General features: G+C 28.6%; 1 protein-coding gene across 1 annotated transcript in view; it reads left to right on the top strand.

Moving 5' to 3' along the window:
* Positions 1–119: 119 nt before the first annotated feature.
* Positions 120–18821, top strand: part of LOC124947203 (transcriptional regulator ATRX-like) — a 36151-nt gene continuing 17449 nt past the window's right edge. The window contains exon 1 of the mRNA XM_047489023.1: positions 120–817. Coding sequence (XP_047344979.1) covers positions 670–817 — 148 coding nt within the window. The 5' untranslated portion in view covers positions 120–669. The remainder of the gene's footprint in view (positions 818–18821) is intronic.

Below are 18821 nucleotides of genomic sequence, written 5' to 3'. Positions count from 1 at the left end.
TCTCAATCCTCCCCACTTATCGTCCCGCGAGCGCCCCCACCAATCGGGAGCTAGAAGCACCTGTTGCATACCTACCTGTTTTACTTGCTTCGTAGCTCGCTTCAGTCAGTACGACGCGCGTCGTCCTACGAGACGGGTGATGTTATTAATGTGTCGTATCAACGTCGTTCCTTTTTTTGAATAGAGAGAAAAATATATATATACATATATATATATATCATACACACACATAGCAGTTGAGGAAAGAAATAGAGAATATATATAAAAAAGATAGAAAAAAAAAAAAGAGAACGATAGTTATCATGTCTTCTCGTGTGGTAATTCTTAATAATCTTTTCTAAAGCCAATATAAAAAAAAGTATTATTAATCGAATATAAGTAGAGAAACTTTTATTACGAAAGAAATAACAAAATAAAAGAAAAAAAAAAAAAATTAGTGAATATAATCGAGAAGAGTAGATAGAAAAACATATCGTGTGAATTTATCTTAACGCAAGTTGGCAGTAAGTCGATTGGTGGTTGTTGTTGTGTTGTTGTTGTGTTGGATATGTACGCGGGAAAAAACTGAATCGCGTACTTTCGCGAGATAGAAGACGAAGAAGAAGAAGGGGTAAAAAGAGGAGGAGGAGGAGGAGGAGGAGGAAGAAAGAGAAAGATAGAGAAGAGGCCATGGAGGACATTGCGTCGCAGGATACTAATGCCTCCTCCTGTTTTGGTACAGGAAGCGTGGCTGGTGCCGTGATTGGGACATTTTTAACGACGATCCTTCTGTCGGCCGTTGCTGCGTTACTTTACAAACAATGGCGCAGGCACAAGGGTAAGTTTTTAATCTTTCGCTTAATTTATTTTTTTTTTGTTTTTTGTATGAATTCGTTCATCTTGTTTTTGTGGTTTTGTTTCGTTCTGTTCTTTTTTTTTATTTTTTTTTTTTTTTTTTTTTCATTTTACTTTGACGATTAATAGTCCGTCTTTAAAACCAAAGATAAACGTGTTATTGCGTGTTAATGAAGAGTAATGCAAAATACCAATAGCGCGCGATAGGACGAAATGAAAGGCATGTCATTAAAGGCGCGAAAGTTGTGTTCGTTTAAAAACGGTACTTCGAACCGATAGGACATATATACATACATATATACCGGTTCGAATACGATAAATGTTGAAATTCCCGTTGGCGTATCTTTTCTTCTTAGAAAATCTTTATAATGAGAAACGCTTTGGTAAATAATATAAATACGTTTACGTATGTACGTGCATGTTAAAACATAAAAGGCAATACAAAAAAAAATATCGATATATATAGAAGCACGCATACGCGCGTTATATGTGTATATAATTCGAAGGTTAATCCTCCATAACCTAACCTTCGTTCGTGTCTAAGAAAACAATACGTTTAATGTCAAATTTATAACATAATATTTATATATTAGTATAACTATATACTATATCTGATAATATATAATCTATACTTAATACAAACGTTAATTTTTAATACATAAATTCATGGTGATATTCATATAATAAAAAAAATTATATATGATAAGATTAAGAAAAATATAGATGTTATATGGAGTGTATTACTTCAATGGTGTATGATATTATAGAGGATTAAATCGACATATATTTATATACTGTATATGATGATTTTATTGGCGATTAGAAAAGCGACAGATGAAAGAAAGTGATAAAGATTATTTTCTTTCTTGTCTAATAAATGTATAGTACTAACGATAAATATAGCTATGTCAGTAAGTAAAAGAAAGTACGAGTTAGCAGTCGGATAAACTCGTTGCAAGTTTGCGATAATAGGTCATATTGCGGTTAGAACGAGTAATTGATACAGGATCCGCACTCTTGTTGGTCAGGGACGCAATTAGAACCGTTATAGTGATCATTCCCCTTCGATAAATCGTTAATTTATGTATATTTTTTTCTCTTGTACAAATTTTCTATTTTTCTTTTTTTTAAACCTTTTCTTCTTCTTCTTCTTTTTTTTTTCGTTTTTTTATAATTCGTAAGACAATATAATTTCAGCTTTTTTTTTTTTATATTCGTTAATTAAACATATTTTTTACATAATAAAATGTGTTCTTAGAAATGCAATTAACATTATGATTTGGATTAGAATTGTATTCATAAGATTTCTAATCATACGAATTAGATACTATATTTCCGTACTTAAGCTTGAAAAAAAACAAAGATATATAGATAAATTTGAAGGTTAGTTTTGTATTTTTGTTCGAAGGCATTTCCGAGGTACAGAATACATATATATATATATATACCTTATGTATATATATATATACGATGTAACACTTTTATGATATTATATATATATATATATATATATATATATATATCATATACCAAATATATATATATATATACATTACGCATTATGTAATACAGTATGGGTAGTGTCGATTAAATCGTTCTTCTATTCTCATTGATATCGTTTTTCCGATCTAATTTCTTAACCTCTATTCGACAATCTATATGTATTATTTATATGTATGTACATATATATATATATATATATATATATATATATATATATGTACATACATATAAATAATAATGACAAATTCAAAACAATTTATTATTCAAAACTCGAAGGATCGATTATACCTGTATGTATAATCAATGGACATCGGAAAAGAGACATTAGATTAACAATGGACGTCACCTGTACGGATGGTACGAAAGCGATTAAATGATACATAGAAACGGTAGCTTGTTAAAAGATGCACATATTTACAGCTTCGTTATAACATCATGAAAGTTATTCAATAACATTCGATCTAGACATTCCAAACATTTTCTACTTAAGAATGTTAAACTTCTATGTCATATAAATAATGATAAAATTATACTCTTCGGAGATATTCGATAATTTCGTTCTAATCCAATCTAATAACATCGAGGTAATTATTATTTCTTTATTTATAAGAAATAAGATTATAATATTCATACGTAAGATGATTCAATTCGAATAGAATCGAATAAAATATAAAAGCAAAAGGAAAAAGAAAAGATTAAAATTAAAAAATGTAGAATAAAATTATAGGTTAGGAATAGAAAGAAAAGACGAAGAAGAAAAAAAAAAAAGAAATAAATATTCTCAATAATTTAATTGAATCAATTGATATTATTAGCACGTGCCTACGACGAAATTTTGTTTCTCTTCTTCTTCTTCTTTTCACGCTTATTTTAAAGGAGGTATATAGGAAGAAAGAGCAAAGGTGCTACGGTAGATTGCACACAGCGATTGTTTCGTTATTACGTCGCCACTCTTCTTCTTCTTCTTCTTCTTCTTCTTCTTCTTCTTCTTCTTCTTCTTCTTCTTCTTCTTCTTCTTCTTCATGGCGCGCGCGCGCGCGCGCGCTCTTTCGTTCAAAAGGCCGCGACCTTCGACTTCGTACGTTTGAATGTACATGTGTATGTACATATATGTATATATATATATATTATGCGAATATCCCCTTCGCCACAAATCTTTACGACTGCGAAAAGAAGAAATATAAGAGAAGAGTAAAAAAGTGTGGAAAGAAGTGGTGAGGAGAGGAGGAAAGAAGAGGATAAAAAGAGAGGAGAGAAAGAAGAAGAAGAAGAAGAAGAAGAAGAGGAGGAGAATGAGGAGAAGGAGGAGGAGGAGGAGGATTGGTGCGAGACAAAAAAAAATATGTCTGTGAATTTTACTGTCGAGTTTCGTGATTCGTTGCAAGGGCGATGAGAATTCTTCGGCTCGATGCAACTTCAACTATGCTTGCGTGTACCTGACGTTTTAATCTTCGTTATAACGACGTCGTCTGCTTGGCTGCTTGCTTGCTCGCTTGCTTGCTTGCTTGCCTACCTACTCATTCGTTCTTGGATTGTGTGTGTGTGTGTGTAAATAGAGAAAGAGAGAGAAAAAGAAAGAGGGAGAATAAAAAAGGAAAATGCGAGTACTCGAGTACGTTTATATAATTTATGATATATGATATATTATGTGCATATCTATATGTATATAAATATCATTTATATATTTTCGTAATAGATATATATATATATATATATATATATATATATATATATATATACGCATATATTATAAATAGTAATATAATATAATGTAATGTGTCACTGATCTATTCTGTAGACAGATATATATATCTCTCATTAATCTATACCGATCTCAATTAAATGATCTCAATTACATGTTAGAATATTATTATAAAAAAAAATATATATATATATGTATATATTAATTATAATGTAATAAAAATTATGTATTTGTTGTTATATAAATTTAAAATTTATTGAATAATTTATATTTAAATTTCAGAAGAGAAAAAAATATAAAAAATTTATTTCTCTCTCTCTCTCTCTCTCTCTCTTTTTTTTTACCTATAAGACAGACGCATTGTGTACCAAGATAAATGCTGTTCTTCATACATGCAAATTCCTGGAACAGTAGAATATACATTACACAATTAACAAGACGAAGAGAAGAACGTTAGAACGATGAGAAATATTTGAAATCATTATTAGCATTATATGTCTGCAGGTACATTCTTTCTTCTTTTTTTTTTTTTTCTTCTTTTTTCGCCATTTTTTTTTTCCATTGCATGATTTAAAGAAGAAAAATTATGATATTTGAAACGTAATGAAAAATTTAGTTAAAAATTATAGAGAGAATATTTCCGGTAACCTCGTTCCATCGAGTAGTAGTTTCACGTTAACCTTTCTCGTGTAAATCAGTAGCTAATATCGAAAAAAAATATCGAAGGACGGGCCCCCATAATAAGACGAGGCAGATGATCCTAAGTAAGCTCTTCTCACTTCCGCGTTTCTCTTTCGACACATAAATATCTATACGATGGACGGTCGAATTCATCTCTCTGAAAAGTTATACTCTTTTTTCTTTTTTTTTTTTTCTTTTCCTTTTCCTTTTCTCCTTTTCCTCTTTCTTATTTTCCTTGCTTTTCTCTTTTGTCATTGTCGAGTTTTATAAAATACATCTTTGCAAATGACTTCGAATCTCTCTCTCTCTTTCTCTCTCTTTCTTTCTCTCTCTCTCTCTCTCTCTCTCTTTCTTTCTTTCTTTCTTTCTTTCTTTCTTTCTTTCTTTTGAACGAAAGAACGTTCCCTTAAAAGCGTGTCGCAACGCACGAACAAACGTGCTGTCTAAATCACTTTCACTTTTTAGAATTGAAGCACACGCGTGTCTATGCAATTTTTATGCGAATTTTATAGAACTAACAATAAGATGAGACATCGACGAAATTACGCGGAAAAAATTGGGGAAAAATTTTTGACTAGAAAAAGTAAAAATGTATATTTTCTATCTCGAAGAAGTCGATCGATAGATCAATAGATTTATTTGGATTGACAGGGAAAAATGTCGCGGGGAAACATTTTGAAATTTTTCTCGAAGACAAAATAATTAATTCGTTGATTTTTTTAAATCGAAAGAACGATAGATCGATAGATCATAGGACGTATGAAAGAGAATCGATATAATTATTAATTAATAAAATCATCAAATTATTCGGAATAAATATATATATTTAAATATTGTACGATTATCTAATTCATGGAATCAGTAATTTAGAAATCAATTTTCATTAACTTTAAAGGGAAATTATTTTAAGTACAGGAAAAGAGGCAAGGGAAAATTAAATTTTAATCAAATGTCATTTCTATTTTATCTTCATATCGAAGAGAGTTTATCTTGTAAAAAAAAAAAAAAAAAAAAAAAAAAAAAAAAAAAAAAAAAAATTCATTATCGCGTTAATGTCTTGTAAACGTGTATAGTCTCTGTATGTATTATATTTAACATACTTTGAAAGAGAGAAAAAAAATGATTTGTAATTAGCTTGAAACAGTTATTTATTTCAGGATTGCATATTAAATATTTTTCATCATCATTCAAAGTCGATGGATCAGAACGATGTTTTAAAATTGAACATGAAATATTTCTAATCATCGTACGAGAATGACGCTTTAAGATTGCACGTGAAATATTTCTAATCATCGTTTAAGATATTAACCATCCGTTAAGATACGCTCAAACAATGTTTTAGGATTGCATATGAAATATTTCTAATCATCGTAGATGCAAGGTCGATCCAATATAACGATGTTTTAAAATTGCATATGAAATATTTCTAATTTACATCGAAGGTCGATGGAATATAAAATGTTCTTTTAAGATCTTACATGAGATATTTTTAATTATTATCCAAGTTTTTATGTCACATTTGTCATTCAAAAGATTTTTTTTCATTTCATGGAATATAATTCATCGAAAAATCAATTAGTAATAATTCAAAGAACAGAAAACAGATAGAATAATATTCTTTGAAAAATTCCTGACGAATTTTGTTTACAGGAAATTTATGATGTTTCACATTTCTCTCTCTCTCTCTCTCTCTCTCTCTCTCTCTTTCTCTCTGTTTATCTTTCTCTTTTCCTCTCCCTCTTTCAATTGGTTAACACTACAGGCAGGATTCACAGGACGATTGAGATTTCATCCTCTTGCAATTCTAAGAGCCTTGGACGTAGGATGAAAATGTAGGAGGTATCTTAGGTTAACGGAAAATAGAAAGAGAAAGAGAGCGGTAAAGAGAGACAGAGAGAGAGAGAGAGAGAGAGAGAGAGAATCTGCTTCGTGTTCTCACGTATGTTACATTCACATTACGTACGCAAAGACTCACACATTTTTATAAGTGTATCCTGTATGTAAAACAAATACTCATCGCACGCAGGGCGATGCATAACACAAATATTTTTAGAAATATATCTCCTATACATAAAATTGCTATCGCACGTGTACAATAGACCGAGGGAATGGATTGAGGGTGATGAGGTGAGATGAGGGTAAGATAGGATCAGTCAAAAGTTATTGGATGGTTTTAAAAATCAATTACTTTTCTTCTTTTTTTTTTCTTTTTTTTTCTTTCTTTCTTTTTTCTTTTAGATCGTTAAAAATTTCTAAAGCTCGTAGTTTTACAATTTGAACCAAAAGAAAAGTGAAAAAATCGATCTATAAAAAGTCTCTAAGATAAAGAATTACGTATCTGTTTAGATTTTGAAAATCACAGAGATCCTTTAGCCTACTCGTGGCACGCACACACATACACACACACACACACACACATTTATTTAAAAGTATTTTCCCATACCTAAAACACCTATCAGTATATATCTTTACATTAGGCATATAATCTTAACAAATGTATCATAGATTTAAATCATCTATCGCATGTATACATATGCATATATATATATATATATATACATATATATATATACATGCATACACATGTATACGTACATATTGTATATACATATGTAGAATAAGAGAAAGAAAGATACTTTGTACGAACGTCCTGGCAGGACGGTCGCGTTCTCGTAGTATAGACAAGCCTGTAAAACCGGCGAAGGCCTTTAGAAAGTGCGGCTTCGGGGCTCCTGCCAGGTCGTTGAGTCTGATACCACCAAAGGCATGCCATACCATCGTGATCGAGAACGTGTGCGTGAACGTGAGCTTACTTGCTTACTTATTTACTTATTTATACTACTCATATACATATTACACGTATTACTTACATATAGATATATTGCGTGTATATATATATATGTGTGTGTGAGTTTTGTGTATGTGTGTATGTGTGTACATACGTACGTAATTGTGTAGAATAGATCTTTGCTAGCGATTGGATACTTCGTAGTACTCTCAACACTCTAAAAGTGTTACGTACATTCAACAGAGTTATGTCATTTTTATGTGACCGATAATGGGAAGTATGTATGTATGTATATGGCAATGTGAACTTGCAAACATACTTATGTATATACTTATATAAAATGTGTGATGAGATATGTAAATGCATATATATATATATATATATCTTTTTTATTATATATGCAAACTTGCAAAATATTAAAGAATTAAATAACTTTGTGTAAATTTTATTCTAACAAAAATAAATAAGATAAAAATTATATTAGATAAATGTATATATATTTTCTTTCTTTTTTTCTTTTTTCTTTTTTTTTTTTTTTTATACTTATAATAAACGAAGAAAAATGAAAAAAAAAATTATTTTTGTAATACATTTGTTCAAACATTTTTAAGTATTTATCATAGAACTGATAAATCGACATAATTTTTCAGTACGACGTGTATTAGTCTTAAATTAGAATATTTATGATGATAACGAAAGGGAAAGAGTGAGAGGGAGGGAGGGAGGTAGGAAGGAAGGAGGAGAGGGGAATGTAACATTACAAGCGATAGTAGGCATTAAGATAATTAAGGAGAATTATCTTAGATACTATGGCGCCGCCGTGGATCCCTACCATACGCTATATAAATGTGAGTTTGTTTCTCTATGTGAGTATGTATGTGTATGAGACCGTAACTATGTATATTTTCACATGTATATATATATATATATATGTTCGGAAGCACGCGGTGTGCCTTCGTTCGTCGTTTCTTCGAGTATATTTGCATGCTCGGCTTCGAGTATTCCATGCGCTGGAATTTCTTAAGCTTAGGCCGATTCCCTAGCTTAGGATTCTAAAACGGGAACATTCTGGATCGTTTCAATCCCATCTATTATAATCATTCCTTCATATGTATTTATTTATTTATTTATTTATTTATTTAGGATTATTATATTTTTTTTTTATATATTGAATATTTAGATACGTTCATTAAAATATGTATCGAATTTAAATATTCTAATATAAGTCATTTCAAATCTTAATATAATATGTTATATACATAATATATTCCAAAATAATATATATTCAATGTGAAGATTTTATGTAAAATAGATTTTATAGAAAGAATATGTATTATATATTTATTCGATCTTTATTTTACACATATAATATATAAATACGGATTAATTTATTTAAAAAAAAAAAAAGAAAAAAAAACAGGAAAAAAAAGAAAAAACAGGGAAAAGAAAAAAAACGTGAGCAAAAAATTTTAACAAGAAAATATTTCCGATTATTTATTTATTTATTTCTCGTCCATATTTATTCTTACATTTTACGAGATCGCATTTAAGGCAAACAGTTTTTCCCTGAGGAACGCGAGTCTCTCTTTTTCTCTCTCTTTCTCTCTCTATTTCTATCTCTATCTCTATCTCTCACATATATAAGTAAGTACATATCGAAGAAATTATTTGACCATGTGGTAGGTATGTATCCTAGCCACAGATTGCCAACTATGCTTCCGCAAATTTTCTTCACCATTCACCTCGTCTTGCTAACGTTCTCTTAGCACTCTGATATACTTTATTACAGTATTCGCAGTTTGGTTCTCTAGAATTTGTTCGAAAGTCAAAAAAGAAAAAAAAAAAAAAAAGAAAAATAGGAAAAAGAAAGTTACGTATAAAAATTTATATGAAAAAAAAAAAAAAAAAAAAAAAAACGAAGAAAAGAAAGAACACGAAGAAAGAAGAAGTAAAAAATTATTATGATATACTCATTATTATAATATTCGCAGTTGGGCTCTGTAGAATTTGTTCGAAAGTTGAAGAAAAAGATAAAAATTTATGTAAAAAAAAAAGAAAGGAATGAAAAAAAGAAAGAAAGATTAAATACTTGTAATAAAAACAAACAAACAAAAAAGAATATCTTCTATAATCGTAAAAATATTAATGAGCGCGCAAGTGCAGTTATCAGATAGATATTGATCTTAATAAAACTAGATATAAATATAAGTTTTAATTTTATGAGATTATCAATACTGATCATTAGAAAACTGGCTTTAGATAGATTAAAAATGCATCGTTTAGGTGAAATGCAACTGAAACGTATATGAAAAGGTCAGACTTATTTTCTCATCAAAATCTACGTTTACGTAGACAGACAGATAGACAGAGAAACAGACAGACAGACAGACAGACAGACATATATACATACATAAATATATACATACACACAAATACATATACAAATAAATAAGTAACGAAACAAATAATCGTTTGGATTTTACACGTAATCCTTTCTTCCATATAAGGGAAAAAAATAATGCGTTGGATAATCAAGAAGGATCTATAAAGGATATATATGCATATGAAGGTTCGTCGAACTTAATAATTCCTTCGTAAAATGACATCATCTTCATTTCTTCCTGTAATATTCTCAGCAATGTAACTCCCGTAATAATGACACCCCTTAATGACTCGATGAAGATCCAAAGGCAAATGCGTGTAATTGAAAAATTACACCATCATCTCTTTGCTAAACTCCCTTTCATTTTTATTGCCACCTCTTGGATATCTACTATTATAATTTAAATCAGACTATTTTCAGTACTTATCATCATTTTATAAGATTAAACTTAAATGCTTACATAAATATATATATATGTGTTTTATAAACATGAAATATTAGCATATAAATATAAAATATTGACATATAACAAATATTAAATATTAATATATTATATATTAATATTTAAAATATTAACATTCTATAAATATGACATATTAATATACATTGTAAATATAAATATACAGTTTTAATCGAAAAAAAATTATTTTTTTAATAAAAGTATGTATATCAATTTCTTTTTATGTATCTATATATAAAAACATACACATACAGAAGTACATACACATACATACAGTATATATATATATATACGTGAGTGAAATTGTCTAGGAAGGGATCTTTTGTTGAATACGATGAAAATATTGGTAGGTAATAACAATATTTCTTCTTGACAAATGATATGCTTTCGGTTTAGTAAAAGATGCACTACTACGTCATTGGGTATTGAACGTAAAAAACGTAAGTGGCAATAAAACGTTGTGCAAGGTTCTCAATATCTCAAATTCTTTAGTTACGATCATGTATTTTACTAGGTAAAGTAGTAAATCATTAAACAATTCTGAAACATTCGACTAAGATAGGTTTAGTTCCTTCGTTGTAAAACGTAGAAATGTTATCTAGTCTCATTGGAAGTCCACTTCGAAAGAAGAACTTCGTGACGTAAGACTATTAATTTACTCCGGGTTTAATCGTTGTAATGGAGAACTTTCATGAGACTTTGAGTTATATCTGTTTACGCCTGACCGTAATAAGAGGTACTTTGCTTTCAACCATTTTATTGTAATGTTTTTATTTACTTACTTTTTATACTTTTATTTTAATAATAAAAATAATAATAATAATAATAATGTTAATAACGTTTACGTTAATAATGATATTTTTACATATAATACAATGATATAGCAATTTTTTCTTTTTTTTTTTTTTTACTTTAAAAATAAATATAACAATAATAATTTTATATGATATAATACAATAATTGTAATTTTCTTTTTCTTTTTTCAATACTAATTTTATTTTATTTATATAATTATTTATTTAATTCACTAACCTCACATAATGTCATTAATAACGTTATTCTAAATATATATTGAAGAATTGACATTGTTATATATTAATATTAATTATTCTGTTCGATTTGTTGTCAGTGAAGTGTAATTATTATTAGTTTTCAATGAAAATTTATAGGGAAAATTTGATGGAAAATGAAAAATAATGAATAAACGAGAGTACGAACGTGATGTAAATGCTCGTTGACGTCGTTCATAGTCGGAGTGATTCGTAGTGTCTCGACCTTCCCGTCAAGCAAATAGAATTTTTAACGGGGCTTGATGGTGTGCAATTGAAAACGATCCACGGGAGAGCGATCGACGATAAGCAATTTTCATCTACGTTCACATCCCACGAAAGTAGCACGAATAAAACATATTAAATGCGTTACGTATTAATTTCTCAAGTGTCATAGGATTGTAAATGATTTTCTATTGCTCATTATTATTATTATTATTCTTATTATTGTTATTATTATTTTTAAACTACTTATCATCATCAAGGGAACTGTCGTCGTAATAAGTAGAACAGAATATTTTAAAATGGCGATCCATTAATTGAAATGCGTGCGTTTATTCGATACTTCTTTTTTTTTTTTTTTTTTTATCTTTTTAATTTTTTCTTTCTTTTTTTTTCCTTAAGCACATTATACGTGTTGGGTCGAAAGTTTTTAGATGATTTTAAAAAATTAATTTGTCCATCTGATCTTTTAGTAACTTTTGTAATTATACGAACTAAAATTGTTGTTTTATGATCTGATTAAAAAAAAAAAAAAAAAAAAAAAAAAAAAAAAAAAAAAAAAAAAAAAAAAAAAAAAGGAAGAAGAAACAATTAATTTATAAAGAAAAGAGGATAACTGATTTTTTAAATCATCCAAGGACTTTTGATTCGTTCTATATAAATTATTAAAATTGAAAGTAAATATTAACGTTTAAAATTGAAATAATTCATCGATCGAATCGAATGATTTTGATATTTGAAAAATAGCGATAAAGATTGAAGGTATGTATACCGGGCTCGAATCCGAAAACAGGGGAAGAAGAAAGAGAAGGAGGAAGAGGCTACGCCATCTTCTTTGCGAATTTTTATCGGATATCTGAGCGAACAGGTTTTGGGGCTCGGTAAGATGAAGTTCGTGAAAACTTGTTGCTTCCAACATACCATACGATTTACAGCTTACAGATTGCCAACTATTAAACGCGACTGTGTACGGGATAATATTTTTATGGGGGGGAGGAGGGGGGGGGGAAGAAAAAAAAGAAGAAGAAAAAGAAAGATAAATAACAAAACGAAAGAAAAAAAGAAAAGAAAAAAAAGTAATAATCTCATCATCTTCATTTCCTCTCTTTTCATTAAAATGAAATTATCGGTTCCCAGTCGTCGGAATAAGTAAAGTAAAGGAAATATCATTTTCAACGAAGATAAATAATAAAGGCAAAAGAAAAAAAAAAGAAAGAGAGAAAGAAAAAAGAAGTTCAATCATCGTTTCAATTACTTCGTTTCTTTTTCATTAAAATGAAATTACCAAACATCGTTGATAAGGAAGTGCATTTGAAAGGATAAGAAATAAAGAAAGAAGGAAAAGAAAAGAGAGAAAAAAGGAAAAGAAAAGAAAAGAATAATGATAAAAGGGAAAAGGAAAAATAGAATAATAAATCAAATTGTAGATTCTAATATTAGACAAATATTAGAATAGTACCAGGAGTAGGAGCAGGAATAGTAGAAATCTCTTCTTTTCTTTCGTATTGGGATAAGAAAGAGGGAGGATGCACGTGCGAGGTATGCTTCTCCTTTTTCTTTTGTAAACTAGAACGTAAGCTTAAAGAAAATAAATTTTTCTTTCTTCTTTTTTCTTTTTTCTTTTTTTATTATGCGCTATGAAACGAACAACGGAGGAGAACCTCTTCTATTATCTCTTTCGGATCTCATGTGTCCCTCCCTCTTACATTTTGTTGGTCATGTTGTGTTGTGTTTTATGCGCGTGTGAGTTCTATATCTTTTCCTGTAAATATATATACACATATGTATGAATGTATGCGTATGTGCGTTTATGATTTAACAGAGGCATCAAATCGTACAATAAAAACCCGTCCCAACATAGCATGTTCTTTCAAGCATACAGAGAGAGGTCCGATTGGATGAGGAAGTCTATCATTTACCTGTTTATATATTATATAAGCACGTTGATTGATGGTGACCTTGATTTATAAAATGCATATATATATATATGTATATGTGTGTGTGTATGTATATATATAATAATTAATATATTTAATATTATATTATTATTTATATTTACGATATAATATTATTTAATAATAGAGATTTATATATTATGTAATATAAAAATTAAATTGTGTGTGTGTGTGTGTGTATGTATATATATGTATATATATTTATATATATATATATATATATATATATATATATATATATAAACTATGTCTTATTATCATTATCAGCGTTATCCTTTCATGAAAATGCACACAAATTTGATATTCCATCTTTATACTCGTATTTGAAAATAATTCCAATAACTTGGCTGACAATTTTTATACTTATCTTATGTCATTTTAAAAAATGTCGGTCAGTAAAGGAAAAAAAAAAAAAAGAAAAAGAAAATTACATTGCTAGTATTTTATCTAATATTATAGTTTTGTTAAATAACGCATGAATGTTATAGAACATAACACCTGACACACATACTATTTCCATAGCTTCATTTCAACTTCGCATTAATAATTTTTCTTGTGTTCTGAACGATATATAAAAGTGTGCAAATATCGTAAAATATAAGGAGTAAGTAACGAACGTTATCGCGCTGAGTTTATTCAGAAACTCAGATTTCCACGGGCATATATGCATACATATATATATATATATACATGTATATATATATATGTATATATACACATACATATGTGATCATGTGCGAATAATATTCTGCTTGTAGATCTTATTCTATTGGTGTCTTTTAGTCACGTGGCTTTTTCTTTGTTCCTATTCATGAAACGTCTACGTGAGACATCGGATTAATAATGATTAAGTGATATCCACATATGTCAATCAATATTAATTTTTATCGATATTATTTTTTACTTCATTTAAGATTTCTGTGTGTATATATATATATATATATATATATATATATATATATATATATATATATATATAAAAGGAAAGAAAAATAAATCTTATAGTAACATATAAAAATTTAATCTGATCGATTGAAATATAACAATTGAGATCTATAATGAATCACTCGTTAGATCATATTTTATTTTTTTATTATTAATCATTTATTATGATTTTCGAAATGTGTATTTATAAAAATTTTTATTTGTAATATAACGAAATTAATTGTTTTGTATTACAACAAAAGTATTTATATCAATGGATAAATCAAATTGTGGTTGAAAGATAATACAATGCATAATCAATATTTATGATAAATTCTTTAATCATATTGTATATTTATTAGTAATAATTTTTCGAAAGAAGAGAAAGAGAGAGAGAGAGAGAGAGAGAGATTCATCTTCAAACAAAATTTATAAATATTAATATATTCACTTAATATTTACAATGAACATTAAATTCCTTGAAGATTAACATATATATATATGTATGTATGTATGTATGTTTGTATGTATGTATGTGTGTGTATAATGCAACAAAAGTATGTCAGTGGATCAAATGGATTCACCATTATCCATTTTGTTATCAGAACTATCGTAAGAAAATCGAACATACGAATTTCTTTATTGCACGTTTTATATCAAGATAAAAATACTCTTTCTAGATCGTGCGAAAAAGTCTCCTGGAAAAAGAAAAAATTTCAAAGAATGTTAACTTTTTAAAGAAGATTCTGAGAGAAATAACTTCATAAAAAAAAAAAAGAAAAAAAAATAATAGTAATAATAATAATAATAAATAAATAAAAAAAATATAAATAAAAAAGAAACAATGGAAACCAAGGAAAAAAAAAAAGAGAAAAAGGAAGAAACTTGGGTACTCGAACGAACTCAAAAAAGTAAAGGTTTCAAAGAATGGTGGTTAGTTATGTCATTAAGGGGAAGTTACAAAAAAAAAAGATGTAAAAATAAGAAGTGAATTGCAATTGTTTAATAATAATAATAATAATAATAATAATAATAATAATAATAATAATAATAATAATAATAATAATAAAGAGAGAGAGAAAAAAAGAAAAATAGAAAAGAAGAGAAAAATGTACGAAGAACGAAGAAACTTTAGTAATTCGCGAAGAAAATCATTTCCGGAGCAATGGAGCTGGGCAGCACGTAACCAGTTTAAAGCTCATAGCAATGGCGAGCCAGCAACATCAATATAGACTTCAACTTAAGTCACCTTTTTACAAATGCCACGCCTCGCATTTCTGCATAATCACGGCTGTTGTCATTCTCCTTCCTTCGATGCATTCTACCTACACCCCATCCCCTCCACCCTCCTACACTTAACATCTAACTCAATCTCTCTTTTTTCCTCTTTTCTTTTCTAATCCATATATATATGTATATACACAGGAAAAATCAAAAGTTCTTAAGCTATTTTAAAAATCAATTATACTTTTACGAGATCTCTTTTAAGGCAAAATTTTGTTTATTTCTCTGAGAGTATAAAAATTACAAAATTATAAATTATGTTTATAATTGTGAAAACGAAGATGAACGAAGATTTATCGATTGTTAAAAATCATCTAAGAATTTTTTTATTTTTTTTTTTTTTTTTTTTTTTTTTTTTTTTTTCTTTTTTTTTTTTTTAACCACCCTGTACGTACATATATACGTATGTATTTACACGTTAACTATACTACTGTATTATATACCTTTTTACCCCTTTCAACTTCTTTATCCAGACTGTATAATAAACTCTCCTATTTCTAGGATAAACGAGATTATAACAATGATCGACAATGATATATGTAACTAATCATAAAACGAACAAGAAAATTTATGTTTTGATATGATTGGCTCGAATATTTCCTTTGAGAGGTTAAGAACCTTTTCCTTTCCTTTCCTTTTCTTCTGGTATAGCTGAAGTAAAGATCGAGTTATGGCCTTTTAAGTTAACCAAGGTCAATCGTAGTACAACGTAGAAAGTATAAGTTATATATATGTATCATTCGAAAGTTGTGTGTTCTCTTAGTGATTACTATCGTCATGTTTAACGAGATAATTCATATTTTTTGATACATAGGGCCGACCGAAATTATTTTTATAATGACTTTTATAATCGATAATTATTCTTTCTCGAGAAATTTTTGAATAATCTTGTATTGTAGATTAGTTCATTTTGAAGGAAAAAGGAAAAGAATTTACGAAAAAGAAAAGAAAAAAATCTCGAAAATGTGTAATTGAATTTTTAAAATTGTCTATAGGAAATATTTTGATTTGTCTAGGAACTTTTGATCTATTCTCTGTATGTGTGTGTGTGTGTGTATGCATATAGTATTATATTTCTGTTGTTGGGGAATAGCATGACTGTTCACCCATGACGATGAATAAGAAGGAAGATGAAACATAATTTTTGATTCATAACCATTGATCATTCTTATTATTATTGTCTAGATCTATCAATTGAACTATTACATTGCCATCTGATCTGTATTACTTGACATCTATTTAATGATATGTGTCATCGGTAGAAATTAAATTGAACTTGTAACTTATTCATTATTTTATTTGACTTTTATAAAGAAGATTATCTTTTGAAGAAAAAGAATAATAAAAAAAAAAAAAAAAAAAAAAAAAACAAAAAAACAAAAAAAAAATGAAATCGAATTGATAATCATGAACCAGTTTCAAAATAGACAAATCGTTAGATCGGTCGATGGATCGATCGATCTTTTGGATCTATGCCAAATCCTTTGTGAATCGAGGACGTCGAGGAAATCTTTTCTGGAGATCGAGATAGACGTATCGAGTTAGTTGGAATACCAAGTGACTTTCGATGATCCTCACGTTGATGACCTTGACCAATGAACGTGGGGAATGGATGCGTTCACTTTTCGAATATGTATCTTTTTGGATGATCGATTCTATATTTGTTTCGTTCGTTTTCTTCTTCTTTTTTTCTCCCTATCTTTTTTCTTCTCTTTTTTTCTTTCTTTCTTTCTTTCTTTCTTTTTTTCTACCAATAATATATTACGCTCCTCTATCTCTTATGATTTATTCATCCTTATATATGCATACGTCATTAACATATATTGGATCTATGAAATTATTCAAAGCGTTATACACTTTACTGATGATCATCATTAAAATAAATCAATTATTCATTATAAATTTTCATGCTAATGACTAAGCGAAAAATACATCGTTTAAATTCGATTTTATACATATACATATACATATATATATATATATATATATATATATATATATATATATTCGCAAATATAGAAATAAAAAATATATACCAACTACTAGATATTAAATTGAATTTATTATATAATATAAATTTATATCGTCGTTTGGAGCCTAAGACGGAAGGTGGCACATGGCGTCCCTCGGTGAATGTTTCCATCGACATTGTGTGTATATATAAGTTTGTATATATTAAAAATAAAACAAAATAGATAGATAGATAGATAGAGAGAGAGAGAGAGAGAGAGAGAGAGAGAGAGAGAGAGAGAGAGAGAGAGAGAGAGAGAGAAAATTTGATAAAACAAAAAAACATAATGATCATATAAAAGACATTTTAAAACAAATGTGTATATATATATATATGCATATATCAGAAAATGAAAATCGTGCGATTGGCGTCGCGAAAAATCAACGAACGTGATCCGTTCATGGTCGATGATACGGCATTGTCCATAAATAAAATGTCGCTGACGTGCTGCGTGAACATTCGAGGAGAAAACGTAAGAACAAAAGGTCAAATCCGTGCTCAAAAAATTAAAAGGCATTTCGTGCGTCGAATGTCGAATCGCATTGTTGGACGCGTGCGCATTACCTTTTTTTTTTTTTTCGTCAACAAAAATTTTGTTTTATATCTTTCTTTTTTTCTGAATGAGACAATCAGAGAGAGAGAGAGAGAGAGATGCAATTCGACAAAAATATTCATCGCGAGTCGTTCGGACTGTTGTTCAGAATCGATCGAGCATGACGATTGGCCTACATCTCGACCGACGTAATCGATAAGGAACAATCTTATCGATTGTCCGAATTTTTTATCAGTTCTTTTATTCCTCTTCTTCTTCTTCTTCTTTCTTTTTGTTCGTTGGTTATTTTTTTTTCTTTTTTTCTTATTTTTTTTCTTTTTTCTTCTTTTCCTTCGTTTCTTCCTACCATCAAAAATTTCTTAGATTTCCTTTAACCTCTCGTACGATTTCTAATCGTCCTTGTAGAAGGACAACATTAATAAGGTTCTTATAACGTGGAGAATCTTCTAAATAGCACCTAAATACCAGCTCG

This window comes from Vespa velutina, chromosome 2 (genome assembly GCF_912470025.1).
Source record: "Vespa velutina chromosome 2, iVesVel2.1, whole genome shotgun sequence".
NCBI classification, from domain to species: domain Eukaryota; kingdom Metazoa; phylum Arthropoda; class Insecta; order Hymenoptera; family Vespidae; genus Vespa; species Vespa velutina.
Note: the sequence above shows the minus strand (reverse complement) of the source record. Positions and strands in the feature narration are given on the sequence as shown.